The sequence below is a fragment of the Gopherus evgoodei genome, chromosome 3, assembly GCF_007399415.2.
Source record: "Gopherus evgoodei ecotype Sinaloan lineage chromosome 3, rGopEvg1_v1.p, whole genome shotgun sequence".
NCBI classification, from domain to species: domain Eukaryota; kingdom Metazoa; phylum Chordata; order Testudines; family Testudinidae; genus Gopherus; species Gopherus evgoodei.
Genome location: NC_044324.1, coordinates 65,333 through 81,401, shown reverse-complemented (window position 1 = coordinate 81,401; position 16,069 = coordinate 65,333). Strand labels below are relative to the sequence as shown.

The following is a 16,069-nucleotide window of genomic DNA, read 5'->3' as shown; positions in this document are numbered from 1 at the left end:
AAGAACACACACTGCTCGGGCTTGCTCTGCATGGCTTTTATATTACTATAGCTATGTTGGCTAGGGGTGTGATTCCTAACCAATACAGTTACACAGTACATCATCTTAACATGTGGATGCAGTTATACCTGTATAAGTGTGCTTATATCAGTACAACTAATATACACTAGCACTGGAGAGGTTAAAATAAGATCCTGACTGAGAGGACAAAAGAAAGGAGCAGCTTCTCCTGTTAAATATATAGCATTCTAGCCCAGAATAGAAGACTGAGGAGATAAAAAGTTTCAGACAGATGTAAAGTGAATGGAATTATAAGCCATATAAAAAAGATGGTTTAGCAGCTGCACTGCTCTGATTGCAAAGTAAAGAATTAACTGCAACATCAGATCATTTTTGCTTTGGCCAGCCAGAAGGCATCCATATAACACTGGCTGCATTTGCTCCATGGCCTCAAGTGGGAAGCAAACACGCTGGTCCCATGAGTGAATTGCTGGAAGAGAACAGGATCCCGTCACTAACCTAGGTATTCTGAAGAACCCGTATCATCTTTCTTCAGGGTAAATGCATTGATCTGAAGTGCATTACTAAATATGAACTGGATGCTTTCACTAAGTGGTAAATGGATGACAGATATAAATATGAAATAAAGACAGCTTCTTCCAGCCTAATAGCAAGCGAGTGCATCCTTCTCGCAAAAAGCAACAAAGCATACTGAGCTCACCATGCATTAGCATTTACAAAAATATGATTTCCCAAGTGCATTAGAGATCTTAACACCCTGTCCTACCTTCCTGCACTTTACAAGATGATAGGGAAAGCGACAGGCTCGGATTTGATGATAACGATCATATGGACATTGTATTAACTTCTCTGGATCCAAAGCATCAACTGGAGGAGAAGGAATAAAAAGACAAGAAAACATTCTGTAAAACAATATCTAAGAATGTCATCAACACAATTAATAAGTGTGGAAACATACTAGGTACTGGAGCTTTCCTCTAATGGGGTTAAGCCATCAATTTTTAACAGCCTAGACAAAAAATTAAAATTGCTATGTTGGGACTCATTGTGTACTCTCAACCAAATTCACTTTGGATTTTTGGTGAATGGAATATTAAATTAAAAATGAGGAAAGAGTAGTCAGTAGTGCAGAGTGCCTGTACATATCAATGAGGACACTTATGCAGAACAGTGAGGTGGAAATACACACATTACTATAAAAACCTTTGAAGCTACCAAATTAGCTAGTTGTACAGTAGTGACATGCTAAGGGTCAGCAGAAGCATGGCATTCTGAAGTAAATCCTTTTTGCATTTACCTTCAATGCTCAAATGCCATCTCTGCTGGAGTAAGAAAAAAATCAAACTTAAACAAACATGGCTGGAGTTAAGGCTGCAATTTGCACTACAGTGCACTTGGCCCTATAAAGTGCAGAGGTTGGCAGGTGCTTAAGCGCCCAACACCCACTGAATATAGTGAGGGCCTAAGTCACAGGCACTTTTTGAAAATGTTCCCTCCTAGTCCACATTAGGACTCAGAGAGGCACGAGTCACCTTAAACCACTTAAAAGTTACATAGACGGGACAAGGTAGGTGCGGACCAACTTCAGATGGTGAGAGACACAAGCTTTCAAGCATACACAGACCTCTTCTTCAGGATTCAGTTTGTGTTCGTGCAGCAGCTTTCCTGCCATTACAAATGTGTCTCCCCTCACACCTTCCATGCTATTTACCCACATTTCTATCGGTGTACAGAGGCCATGCAAACAAAGGAACAAGGGACAACAGACTGTGGGAAGTTCTCTAGAGAGCTGGAAGTAAGGGGACGGGCCAGATTGATTACATAAATCAAAGTGTTTTTCAATTTTTTTGATACCAAGGACCAGCTTGCAGCCTTTCTAAACAGTGTCAGAGAGATCAGCAGGACACGTCACTGAGAAAGACTGACACAGGTAATTAGGACAAAAGGCCACTTGTGACAAAGTGGGAATTGTCGTGTTTGTATGAATACTGTGTGTGCCTCAGTTTTCCCTCTTTGTTGCACAAGTATCTAAGCAGTGGGATAAGAGTGAGAGAGCTTTGCAGATAGCCCAAGAGAGAAGGTACAAGTGCCATCTAGCTACCTGGGCCCAGACAATGGTTGGACATTCTGTACCCTGGCAACTGATGGCTGGGGCCCATCCTCTGCAAGAGCAAGTTGGATGAATTAGAGAACAAAGAGGTGGAGGCCATGTGACTGGTTTCCATGGGCAACAGCATACAGGATGGAGGAGGGGCAACTGGGTGTGACTGAGAGTGAGCTGCTGAAAGCTGGTCAGTCTCCTGGTTTGGGACTCAGGGGGGAGAACCCAGGGCTCTGGGTCTCCTCAAGATGGACTTTGCTTTAACTTCCTGCTTTCTGTGCTAACAAGATTCTACTCTATGATTTGTTTCAGACGACTAATAAACCCTTCTGTTTTACACTGTCGGGGGTTCATGGCCCCTTAGGGAGGCATGCAAGGTTTCCCCAGGCATAGGGGTGAGATATATGGGCTCGCGGTGCCCAGGCTCCAGCAATATTCAGGGCTGGGTGCCCGGCTCCAGCAACCCCGGCCCTGCCTGGATCGGGCCCCAGCCCCGGCAGCCCCCCGCGGGTCTCCCCCCACCGCCCCACCCCGCCACGTCCCTGCCTGGATCAGGTCCCGGCCTCCACCTTCCACCCTCCCTCCTGCATCCGCCCTCCGCCGTTTCCCTGCCTGTTCCGAACCTGCTGTCAGAAAACAGTTTCCGGCAGAACTGGTGTCTGCTGTCCCAGGGTCCAAGCACCTGCGAACCGTTCATGACAAGGCAGGCTGCCCTTACCCTGCTCTTCTGCCCTAGCCCTGAGCCTCTTCAACACCCCAAACTCTTCATCCCCAGCCAGAGCCCTCATCCTCCCCGCACCCTGATCCTCATCCTCAGCCAGAGCCCTCATCCCCCCACACTCTGATCCTCATCCCAGTCGAGACCCCCCGCATCTGATCCTCATCTCCAGCCAGAGCCCCATTCCCCTCAGCTGATCTCTGCCCGGTGCACCCCCTCCTGCACACCCACCCCCTGCTCCAGCCCGGAGCCTGCACCCAGCACCCAAACTCCCTCCCAGAGCCTGCATCCCTAACCCCTTCCTACACCTCCACCACCAGCCCGGAGCCTGCACCTGTCATCCCTTCCTACACCCCCACCACCAGCCCAGAGCCTGCACCCAAACTCCGTCCCAAAGCCTGCAGCCCTCACCCCCTCCTGCACACCCACCCCGTGCCCGAGCCCGGAGCCTGCACCCAGCACCCAAACTCCTTCCCAAAGCCTGCACCCCTCCTGCACCCTAATCCCCAGCCCAGGACCTGCACCCCAGACTTCCCCCCTGAAACTCCGCCCAGAGCCTTAGGCAGGTGGAGGCAGCGTTTGAGGGGGTGGAGTTGGGGGAGCGGGTTCTGGGCACCACCAAAATTTCTACAAAACTTGCCTCCCATGTCCCCAGGTGTTCTATTCAGGTGGACTCGCTGCAGGGAGCTTAGGGCGTGAAACAGGGATGCTGAATGCTCAGAGGTCAGACCCAGGAGGAGCTGAAGCCCAGGAGGCTTGTCCTAATGAGTGTGCGCCCTGAGGGGTAGTCACACTACAAAAGAGTCTGTCCGAGGGCCAGTCTACACAACTGCGCTGCTCTAGTGAGTCTGGTGAAAAAGCACTATGCTGACCAGAGAGCATAATTACTCCACCGCAGCAAGAGGCGGAAGTTATGAAAGCAAGAGAGTGTCCCCCACTGACTTAGGGCTGCTGTGGACAACTCAGATGGTGCATTGCTCAGGGGGTGGCTTTTTCACACCTATGACCAACATAAATCATATCACCTTAAGTGGTAGTGTAGACAAGCCCTGAACTTCATCCAATGGTTCCAGAGCACCAAGCCTGTGTACCCATGAATAACGGGGGGGGGGGAGGGGAGGAGTCTCCAATGCATCAAACCAGCGCCATATGCCAAGCTAGGCCTCTGAAGAGGGCAGCTCCCTTACCTGACCATGGTATTACCAGGGCTGTATATTAATCACAATTAACTCATCCAATTAACTAAAATCACAATTAAAAAATTAATCACGATTAATCGTAGTTTTAATCATTGCACTGTTATACTTCAGTTGGTATACTATTGTGTAAAATATTTCTGCATGTTTTCTACATTTTCAAATATATTGATTTCAATTACAACACAGAATACAAAAAGAATATTGTTTTTATTACAAATATTTGCACTGTAAAAATGATATAGTATTTTTCAATTCACCTCATACAAGTAGTGTAGTACAATCTCTTTATTGTGAAAGTGCAACTTACAAATGTAGATGTGTTACATAACTGCACTCAAAAACAAATCGCTAAGAGAAATAAGTTTGTTTACATTTATGAGAGATATTGCTGCTTGCTTCTCATTTACAATGTCATCTGAAACTCAGAACAGGAGTTTGTATGGCACATTTGTAGCCAGCATCACAAGCTATTTACATGCCACATATGCTAAGCATTCATATGACCCTTCATGCTTCAGCCACCATTCCAGAGGTCATGCTTCCATGCTGATGACACTTGTTAAAGAAATAATGCGTTAAATAATTTGAGACTGAATTCCTTGGGGGAGAATTGTTAGGTCTCCTTCTCTGTTTTACCCACATATTGCCATATATTTCATGTTCTAGCAGTCTTGGATGATGACCCAGCACATGATGTTCATTTTAAGAACACTTTTTAACTGCAGATTTGACAAAATGCAAAGAAGGTACAAATGTGAGATTTCTAAAAAATAGCTACAGCACTCAACCCAAGATTTAAGAATCTGAAGTGCCTTCGAAAATCTGAGAGGGATGAAGTGTGGAGCATGCTTTCAGAAGTATTAAAAGAACAATACTCCAGTGTGTAAACTACAGAACCCAAACCACCAAAAAGAAATTCAATCTTCTGCTGGTGGCATCTGACTTAGATTATGAAAGTAGACATGCATTGGGCCACGCTGCTTTGGATTGTTATTGAGCAGAACTTGTCAGCAGCATGGACTCACGTCCTCTGGAATGGTTGCTGAAGCATGAAGGGACATATGAATCTTTAGCATAGCGATCACCAAACTTTCAGAAGTGGTGTGCCAAGTCTTCATTTATTCACTCTAATTTAAGGTTTTGCATGCCAGTAAACACATTTTAATGTTTTTAGAAGGTCTCTTTCTATAAGTCTACAATATATAACTAAACTATTGTTGTATGTAGAGTAAATAATGTTTAAGAAGCTTCATTTAAAATTAAATTAAAATGCTTTCTTCCCTGGACCAGTGGCCAAGACCCAGGCAGCGTGAGTGCCACTGAAAAATCAGCTTGCATGCCGCTTTTGGCGCACGTCCCATAGGTTTCCTAGCCCTGCTTTAGCGCATCTGGCCGTAAGTATCTTGCAAGGCTGGCTACAACATTGCCATGTGAATGCCTGTTCTCACTTCCCGGTGACATGGTAAACAAGAAGTGGGCAGCATTATCTCCTGCAAACATAAACAAACTGGTTTATCTTAGCAATTGGCTGAACAAGAAGTAAGACTGACTGTACTTGTAGACTCTAAAGGTATACAATGTTTTGTTTTAGGATGCAATTTTTTTGGTACATAATTCAACATTTGTAAGTTCAACTTTCGTGATAAAGAGATTGCATTATATTACTTATATTACATGAATGGAAAAATACTTTTTTTTACAGTACAAATGTTTGTAATAAAAAAATATAAGTGAGCACTGTATACTTTGTATTCTGTGCTGTAATTGAAATCAATATATTTGAAAATGTAGAAAACATCCACAAATATTTAAATAAATGGTATTCTATTACTGTTTAATCGTTTGACAGCCCTAGCACTAACAGGATATTAACCATGTTGCATCTGTAGCCAAACACATTTTGGAGCCAGCCACTGCAAATAAAGTCAGTTATGAATTGTGGCATGGATAGGGCCTTAAGAACTGTCACTTTACTGGGATGATCCCCAGGAAACTGATTTAGACCCTGTCTGCACCAGACATGTGTGGGGTACAAACTGGTTACAAAACTACAACAAATCTGATCTGCTAGTTGGATCGTCCATTTCTCCAGACGGCAGACATGCTGCAGCTGGTGGACATAGTCCACTAGGTCAATGTGGGAACCCACAAACACGGTGGAGGACTGCAAAATGACAACTTCTTGGAAGCCTTCATGCCTTGAACATTATTGATAAGAACGCTGTGGCTTAGCCAGATTGCATATGGTAAATAAATAAAACGAACCACACACAGCTGAGCTACGCCCCCACTCCAGCCTTCCTGGCTCACAAAGGCTGGGGTATGGTGTTGCGTGTCTGCACCCAATATGCTGCCTAGAAGTGTTTGTCTCAGTACACCCAGTCACTCACCCAGCAACTACATATTACCCAATCAATCTCACACACAACTTGCAAAACCTAGGTTGTTTTTTTTTTGCTGTGATATTGACCCACATCATCCTTTATTGCCTCTAAAGTTTGCGTGGTTTTGAACTGCAAGAAGACCATGAATTCTTTCATTCTGGGACCCAAAATCAGGTGCAGTGAACCACTGCCCTAATACACACATGCATATATCCACCAAACTTAATGCCTAGAGGGGAAAGTTACTTCCCTAAAAGCCACTCCCTCCTTTAACCAACTTTAAGATACTTTAATACTTTCAAAGATCTAAGCGGTCTCTCACTGTATCTTTGCAGGAACCATGACTAGAGTCAGAATTGTAGGATTGGAAGGGACCTCCAGAGGTCATCTAGTCCAGGCCTCTGCATGAATGTTACAAGCCAGCAAAGAAACACTTACCATAGTTGTCTTCTAACTCCATTTTACTGATGCTAAAAGAATGCTGACTTAAGTTTCGCTGGAGGACTCTTTGAGTCAGTCTCTGAGTGTCAATCTCCTCCTTAAAATATCTACCCTATAGACCAAAAATGAGGAGAGTCAGATTTCTATGGCCAGAAGAGACAATTATAATCATCTAGGAGTTTTCAACCTGTGATCCGCAGACCCATGGGGGTCCACAGATTATACCTAGAATTTCCAAAGGAGTCCTGCACCTCCAGTTAAAATTTTTTAAGAGTCCGCAAATGAAAAAAGTTGAAAACTACTGATCTAGGCTGACCTTCTGTATAACACAAGGCATAGGACTGCCCTGAATTAATTCCTGTTTGACCTAGTGCAGATTCTTTAGAAAGGCATCCAATCTTAATTTCAAAAAATTGATGGAAAAATTACCAACTGTTGTGGTAGATTCTCCAATGGTTAATTCCCCTCACTGTTAAAAATAAACCTTATTTCCATTCTGAATTTTTCTAGCTTCAACTTTCAAGCACTGGAAATAACTTGAAAGTTATTTCAATTTATTCATCACAGCGACTAAGGGTCAAAGATCAACCGCATGACAGCAGCCAGTAGACTTTATATCTATACTACGTATGCTTAGGACACAAGCTTATTCTTAGCCGCCCACATATAATATAGGATACAGGGAACCCCATATTCTTCTGCTCCACAGAGAAAGGTTTCCTCCAAGATGCTAAAATCCAAAGATTTTTGTCTGAAACATCCTCTTTGCTCAATACATGTAAAAGGGTTAAAAGAAACAGTTCCCAACAAAAATTAAGCCACCTATTTTGGCAGTTCAGTTATCTCTTCTTATACACGCTTTAGTGCTCCATCCTGAGCCATTCCACCTGCCTGACAGGTCAACACTTTTACACCTACCTTGTGGCTTATGATCTGCATGAAAGAAAAAAAAAGGCAAAGAGTTAGATTCTCTCCTGTCTTCACTGCAATTCATACAATTTGAATGGATCACTCATCTAAAAAATCCTTCCTCACAAGATTATAAATCTAAATAAGACAATTTAAAGGACTGCGCACACTCTAGAGACAACCTGAATCTCAGATTTGGTTGCCCACCAGAAAATATGCTGGTTGCTTTTAAAAAAAAGCCAAAAAGGAGATGCCTAATAAAACTGGTACACATGGGCCGTGGGTGTCAGCTGCGTATCCCTCTCTAAATTGTGAGCTGCAGATCTGACCCAGAACCAGTATTTCAGAGGTGCCTTTGACAAACTGGTATGGTCTGACCTAGGACACCCCAGTAAGGACATTGGTATGTCCTAACCCACCTGCCCCCGGCCCACAGGGCACTATGGGGGACATGCACCAGTCAAAGGATGCTGCAGGGGGGGCACGGCCCACAGCCTGAGGGGTGGCGCCGTGTAAGGCTGATGCACGGGCAGCCAAGGACCCGCACTCCACCATCCCCGGTGGCGTGGGACATTCCGGCTACACCGTGAGCCGGGGCGCTGGGCAACACAATCTCCACGGCCCTGTGCACGCTCGCAGCGCCCCGCACAGCCAGGACCAGGCGGGGCACGGCAGCCGGTGTCAGCCCAGGGACCAGCAGCAAGGCCCGAGCCCAGGCCCGCCTACGCGGCATGGCTCGCCCCAATCACCCACACCTAGCGAGAGAGAGGTGAGAAGAGCCCCCGCGCCCCTCCCCAACCACCTGCACCTAGCGAGAGAGGCGAGAAGAGCCTCCCTCCCCTCCCCAACCACCTGCACCTAGCGAGAGAGGCGAGAAGAGCCCCCGCCCCTCCCCAACCACCTGCACCTAGCGAGAGGCGCGAGAAGAGCCCCCCGCCCCTCCCCCAACCACCCGCACCTAGCGAGAGAGGCGAGAAGAGCCCCCCGCCCCTCCCCCAACCACCCGCACCTAGCGAGAGACGCGAGAAGAGCCCCCCGCCCCTAGCGAGAGGCGCGAGAAGAGCCTCCCACCCCTCCCCCAACCACCCGCACCTAGCGAGAGGCGCGAGAAGAGCCCCCGCGCCCCTCCCCCAACCACCCGCCCCTAGCGAGAGACGCGAGAAGAGCCCCCCGCCCCTCCCCCAACCACCCGCCCCTAGCGAGAGACGCGAGAAGAGCCCCCCGCCTCTCCCCCAACCACCCGCCCCTAGGGAGAGACGCGAGAAGAGCCCCCCACCCCTCCCTCTACTCGGCCGGGACACCTGAATTAAGGGGGAGAAAGCTCCCGGCCCCGAAGCGTCAGCCGTTACCAACCAGGCTTGCGCCGAACCAGCGCGTGGCCTTAATGCGAAGGCGGCTCCTTCGGCTCGGGAGCAGCCAGTAGGAAACTCCTCCCCCTTCGCCACTCTGAGCCCACGGTGAGGCTCTAACCCCCGCCCACGTCGGGCACCATAACGAGGCTGCTCAATTCACCCCTCCCAGCTGAAGGGGCGGGGCTAGGCGGGCAGCGCAGGGAGGGGTGGGCTGTGAGGGAGGTGCCTGATCACTGTGCGCCCCCTGGGGTTGGGGTTGGAATGGAGCAGGGCGTAGGGGGAGCGCGGGGTGGCAGTGTGGCTCAGGGGCCACGGTGGATGCTGGGACAGTGGTGGTGGAGGGACTCCAATGCAGCCTGCATGGGAGAGCAGTGCATGATGGGACTGTGCCCTGAATGGGAGCAGGGCATGCTGGGAACAGGGCTCAAGGTGAAGCAGTGTATGCTGGGACAGCAGCTGAGGGGGAAGCCGTGCACTCTGGGAGTGCAGTTTGAGGGCCAGGGAACTGTATATGCTTTGGGTTGCCAATTTTCTAATTACACGAAACCAAACACCCTAGCCCTGCCCTTTCCCTGAGTCTCTGCCCCCCCAATCACTACATTCCCCCCTACCTTGGTGGCTCGCTCTTCCCCATCGTTTCTCACTTTCACTCCGCTATGGCAGGGGATTGGGATGCGGGAGAGGGTGAGGGCTTTAACTGGGGGTGCAGGCTCCAGGTTGGGGCCAGAAATGATGGGTTTAGGGCATGGGAGGGGGCTCCAGGCTGAGGCTAAGGGATTCAGTATGCAGGAGGGGGCTGCATCTTGAGACAAAGGGTTGGGTGCAGGGAGCATGAGGGCTCCAACTGGCAGTGCAGGCTCTGGGGTGGGGCCAGGGATGAGGAGGTTGGGGGCAGGAGGGGGCTCTGGGTTTGTGGGCAGTGCTCAGGGCTGGGGGTGGCTCCCAGTAAGGGGCACAGCAGGGCTAAGGCAAGCTGCCTGCCTGCCTACCTGTCCTGGCTCTGTGCTGCACCTGGAAGTAGTCCCCAGAAGGTTCAGCTCTTAGGCCAGTGCCAAGGCCTCTGTGCACTGCTCTCACATGCAGGCACTGCCCCACCAGCTCCATTGGCCAAGGTTCCCAACCAATGGGAGGGTGGAGCTGGTACTTGGAGTGGGGGCAACACACAGAGCCCCAAGGCCCCCCTGTCTAGGAGCTGGACCTGCTGGTCACAGCGCAGTGCCAGGACATGTAGGGACTAGCCTGCTTTAGGCCTGCAGCACTGCCGACTGGACTTTTAACAGCCTGGTTGGCAGTGCTCACTGTAGCTGCCAGGGTCCTTTTTTGACTGAGTGTTCGGGTCAAAAACCTGATGTCTGGCAACCCGCTGTATGCTGGGAGCATGGTCAAGTAGGGAGGGCTGCCCCGCTTAGACTAAGCTGCCCAGCACACGCTGGGGCCTCTGGAAGATGTCACTTCAGTACTATGACGTGCTTTTGCTCTGAAACATGACTGTCTAAAAATGGCCTCTCCTTAGCTGGCCTGCTCTCTGTGTGTATTGGAATCAGAGCTGTGACAAAAATGAGAAGGGGAAGGATTTGTTGCATTTTGATCCTCTTCACTCTGCAGAGCCAGCCCAGGTACAGGAGGAAGAGCTTGGGTCTATTCTGCATCATCATTGTTATTATTTGTCTTAGCATAGTGCCCAGGAGCCCTAGTCATGGACAAGGATCTGTTGTGCTAGGCACTGTATAGTGACTAATCAAATGCAACATTAACAGAATAATATCATATTGCCGCTATATAAATCCATAATACATCCATATCTTGAGTACTGTATGCAGCTGGATTTGCCCCATCTCAAAAAAGATACATTGGAAATGGAAAAGGTGCAAAAAAAAGCAACAAAAATGATTAGGGGTATGGAACAACTTCCATATAAGGAGAGATTTATAAGACTGGGAATTTTCAGCTTGGAAAAGAGATGACTCGGGGGGGGGGTAAGATATGATAGAGGTCTATAAAATCATGACTGATGTGAAGAAAATAAATAAGGAAGTGTTATTTAAGCCCCTGGACTCACCGCCACAGCACCTCCTGCTGGTGACTTCTAGGAATTAGCTTATTCCAGCTCCAGAGTGCCCTCTGCAGGCCAGTGATCCACCTTACCTGTGACCCTCCCAGTACCCCAGTGCCCCTTTTACCTGGGGTGCTACCCCCTGGCAGTAACCCTTCACAGCCTCAGGGTCTCCCCATCCCAAGGGAACCCCCACCCACTATCCCCACTTCACCTCAGTGTTTGCCTACTGCCAGTCCCCATCTAGCCCCCTGCTCACTGGGGCAGACTGCAGTGTAAGCCACTCATCGTAGGCAAAGGGGGTTCAGACCTGCTGCCCCTGCCTACCCATGGGCTGCCCCCTGCAACCCAATACCTGAGGGGCCTTACCATCCTAGGCTGGAGCTCCCAGGGCCTTTCCCCAGCCCTGCTCCACTCTAGATTCCCTTCTTGACACCTTGCAGACAAGCCCTTCTCCCTCTACAGGCAGAGGAAGACTGCCTAAGCTGCTGGCTCACAGCCTTTTATAGGGAACAGCTGGGCCTGACTGGGGCATGGCCCCAGCTGAGCCTACTTTCCGCCAATCAGCCCAGGCTTCTTGCCCCTGCCACAGCCCTCTCCTGGGCTGTTTCAAGCCCCGCAGGGCAGGAGCAGGAATCACTCTGTTACACCTTCTCATAACACAAGAACTAGGGGTCACCAAATGAAATTAATGGACAGCAGGTTTAAAACAACAAAAGGAATTATTTCTTCACACAATGCACTCAACTTGTGGAATTCCTTGCCAGGGGATGTTGTGAAGGCCAAGACTATAACAGGGTTTAAAAAAGAACTGGATACATTCATGAATGGCTATTAGTCAGGATGAGCAGGGATGCAAAACCATGCTCTGAAGTGTCCCTAGCCTCTCTTTGCCAGAAGCTGGGAATGGGTGACAGGAGATGGATCATTTGATGATTATCTGTTCTGTTCAGTCCCTCTGAAGCACTGGGTATTAGCCCCGTCAGAAGACAGGATATTGGGCTAGATGGACCATTGGTCTGATCCAGTATGGCCATTTTTATGTTCTGATTGCTCATAATCTTAATCAGTTACTACTGTGCCAACTAAGTGCATGTGTCATTGAAATTGACCTACAGAACAGTTATTACAGTCAATGATGCATGAGGAGAAAAGCCCAGCTTAACTCTTTGATCCTGGCATTAGTTTGCAGGGTGAGTAGAAGAAAACCTCTGCTTGCTTGCACTGTGAGCACATTTACTATGGCATCTCAGAGAGATGATGGACATGGGCCCCCTTGATGAAATTTAGAGAGTCTCTCTTTTCAGAGTCAAAAGCACTTTGAAGACAATAGTTCCTGCAGTATGGTTCATTTGATGCAAATTAGTTGCTTTCTGCTGGCTCTGCTCGTGTCTCCTGTAGCTTTGTTTAAAGTTGCCGTGGAAAATGTAAAGTTCCCAAATGGCTGTCTGCTGGCTAATTACAACCCCTTTCATGCAGGCTGTGCATGGAGCATCTTCCCCATGTCTCCATCAGACGCATCTAAATACGACGTTCCATCTTCAGTCTGTAAGCTGCGATAATCGCAAAGAAATTGTTCATACTGATCTTCGCTGACCCATAAATGTTATTTGTTTAGATCCCAAACAGATTGGAATTTCTATAGAAGGAGATATAGGGCCTCCTAAACAAACACACCAATGTCAGGCTTCATTACATTCAGTAATGGCTGTCTCAAAGCAGTGGTGCCTGACTAATCTGCTCCTTTGTGCACTCGGCAAACAAGTCTGATGAGTGTTCAACAGCCCAGAAATGAGTGACGTTCTCTTGGACTTTCAGTAGAGGTTAAAATATTGGACCTGATTCTGATCACAATTGTACTGGCATGATCAAGTTTAGCCCCTTTGAGCTAGATGCAGTGTCCCATTTTCATTGAGTTCCTCACTTAATTTTTAACATAAGAACGGCCATACTGGGTCAGACCAGAGGTCCACCTAGCCCAGTATCCTGTCTTCGGACAGTGGCCAATGCCAGGTGCCCCAAAGGGAATAAACAGAACAGGTAATCACCAAGTGATCCATCCCCTGTCACATTCCCAGCTTCTGGCAAACAGAGGCTAGGGACACCGTCCTTGCCCATCCTAATAGCCATTGATGGACCTAATGGACCTAATTAATTTTAAATTAAATTATTTTCTAGTTGCCTTTAATAAGATAAAGAAAATTCAAGGCCTGGCCCCTATGAAGCATTGGCTCAGCCAGGGTCATGTCTTGGGAATCTTCCACAGCTGTAATCACAGCACCCAAATTGCAAAGGGATTGCTGAGCATTTGCATCAGCCCCAACTGAAGCCAGAGAGGTCCAGCATTTTGAAGGTCATTGGCCATTCATTAGAATTTGACCAAGGGACGGGTATTTGGACCAATCTGTTCCCATTTGGGTGCTTTCAAGTTTGGTACCTACATCCCTATTTAGGCACTTAAATAAGTGGGCTGATTTTTCAGAGTTGCTGAAATCAGCAGGAGTCCAGTATCTCCAAATAATCAAGCTGCTTCTCAAGGTGCCTAGATCTGGCTTTAGATACTGGACGTTAGATTCTTTGAAAGCTTTAGCCATAGTTTTTCACCCCAATGCTGGGTTTTGGCTAGTGGGTCTGCTGCGTTCAGCCCCCTTTCTTATATGTCCACTGGGGCTTCGGGTTTAGAGCACCAAATTCATGTACAGCACAGGCAGCTGGATGGCTCCCAAAACTAAGCGCAGGTAGTTGGGGCAGGATTCCCTCTTAGCATGGAACAAGCTGGAGATCACAATGGATGAAGTGGTCACAGACCCATTGGACTGGCAGCAAAGGACAAAAACCCTGGAAAAGTGGTTCAGTGTTGCTGCGTGGTGTGTGATTTGCACTCTGTTAGCACCCTTGCTGTGCTTAGCACTGCCTGCACGTATAGAGATGAGGGTCCCTGCCCCAAAGAGTTTACATTCTGTGGAAAAGACCAAGAGTGGAGTGAGAGGGATAAAATATAGAGTCAAGTGTGTCTCGGCTCTTCCCCTTGGGGTCCCTGCTTGGCCAGGGCTAATTCCTTGTTGGGGGGGCCTGGAAGAAGGATGTGAAGGAAAGTCGACTGGCTTTATGGATGAGTTCTTGGAGGACATTCTATGCATAAGGACAGCCTAAATCAATTGGAATATACCTATTGTACTTACATTTCAGTGTAGAGTCTATAGAGCAGTATAAACACGTCATTGCCTCTATGAAATTTTAGTTTATACTAACTTTGCTAGTGCTTTTTACGTAGCCTGTTGTAAAACTGGGCAAATATCTAGATGAGTTAATGTATCCGCTGAAAGACCTCTGTGTACCCCTAGGGGTTCACGTCTCTCTGGTTGAGAACCATTGGGCTCCTGGCTGAGAGGAAGTGGTCACCATTGAAGGGAAGGTTGAAAGGTGACTTGAACTCAAGTACCTACACAGGGAGGAGATTTCCAATTGGCAGAATATTCCTCAATGGAGCTGACAAAGGCAGAATGAGAGCCAATGGTTGGAAGCAGAAATTAGAGAGATTCAGACTAGAAATAAGGTGCAATTTCTTAATAGTGAGAGTAATTAACAACTGGAACAACTCACCTAGGGTCATAGTGAATTCTTCATCCCCTGAAGCCTTTAAATCAAGACTAAGAAAGTATCTTTCTAAAAGATTTAAAAGTGATGGGTGTGATGCAGGAATCACTGGGTGAGGTTCTCTCTGACCTGTGCTAGGAGGTCAGACCAAATGGTCACAATGGTCCCTTGGACCTTAAAATCTATGACTGAGACTCCTCCTTGCTACCACAGTACAAATAACAAGCTTTCCTACTATTTGTATTTGCTTATACTAGGCAGCTGCCAGGTGAACCCTATTCATAAAGTGCCTCATATACACAGAGGCCAGGTGAATTAGTCCACATAGTGGCCATTAACACCTGCCAAAATGCTTAGGACCTACAACTGCCAACTTCCCAGACTGGAAACTCTCTGGGGCAGGGGCCATCTTTTTGTTCTGTGTTTGTACAGCACCTAGCACTATGGGCTCCTGATCCAGGACTGGAGCTCCTAAGCACTACAGCAATACAATCAATCATATTTGTAGTTAGGTCTATTGCACTAGTGCCCAGGAGTGTTAGGCTTGAAGCAGGTATCACGGAATCACCAGGCGATGCTCTGGAACTGCTCCCCACAAAGCCAGGCAGGACTTTGGGGAGCCTCCTCTCCCTTGGAGCAGACTTTCTTCAGGGCAAGAAGCTCACACGGCTTCACCTCCTGGGTCTCTCCTTGGAGCATTCAGCATATGCCCCTCCATGCGCTTTCCACAGCGAGTCCACCCAAGTGGGATCCTGAGGAAGCCAGAGGGTCCTGCACACACACCCACTTCGCAGTCAGACGTGACTCTCAGCCAGCCAGTAAAACAGAGGTTTATTAGATGACAGGAACATGGTCTAAAACAGAGCTTGTAGGTACTGAGAACAGGACCCTCAGCCGGGTCCATTCTGAGGCCCAGCGAGCCAGACAACCCTGTCTGCCTTCACTTCCCGTCCCCAGCCAACTCCAAACTGAACCCCCCTCCTTCTCTGCTGAGTTCCTTTCCCGGGCCAGGAGGTCACCTGACCTCTTTGTTCTCCCAAACCTTTAGCATCCCCTTGCAGAGGGGAAGGGCCCAGGCCATTTGTTGCCAGGAGACAGAGTGTCAGCCATTTATGCATGCTGGAGACTTAAGAAATGCATAGGGGAAATGGAGGCACCAACACAGTATTCAGAGGAAACATTAAGAACAGTCCCACTTCGTCACAGCAGGACCCCACTGTGCTAGCCCCTGTACAAAGCCAGAACAGAAAGACAGTCCATGCCCTAAAAAACTTCCAATCTAAGGACAAGACAA

The 16,069-nt window shown here is 48.1% G+C and overlaps 1 protein-coding gene across 4 annotated transcripts in view; it reads right to left on the bottom strand.

Annotated features, from left to right (window-relative positions):
- LOC115647692 (gametocyte-specific factor 1-like) overlaps nt 1-8,224 on the bottom strand; it is a 30,502-nt gene extending 22,278 nt beyond the window's left edge. For 3 of the 4 annotated variants that reach the window (XM_030554381.1, XM_030554384.1, XM_030554383.1), the window contains exons 1-3: nt 7,783-8,224; nt 6,862-6,976; nt 788-888 (exon numbers count right to left, since the gene is read on the bottom strand). In XM_030554381.1, the coding sequence (XP_030410241.1) occupies nt 788-888; nt 6,862-6,976; nt 7,783-7,803 (237 nt within the window). In that variant the 5' untranslated portion in view covers nt 7,804-8,224. The remainder of the gene's footprint in view (nt 1-787; nt 889-6,861; nt 6,977-7,782) is intronic. The other variant, XM_030554382.1, reaches the window with a different exon arrangement.
- Nucleotides 8,225-16,069: the final 7,845 nt, after the last annotated feature.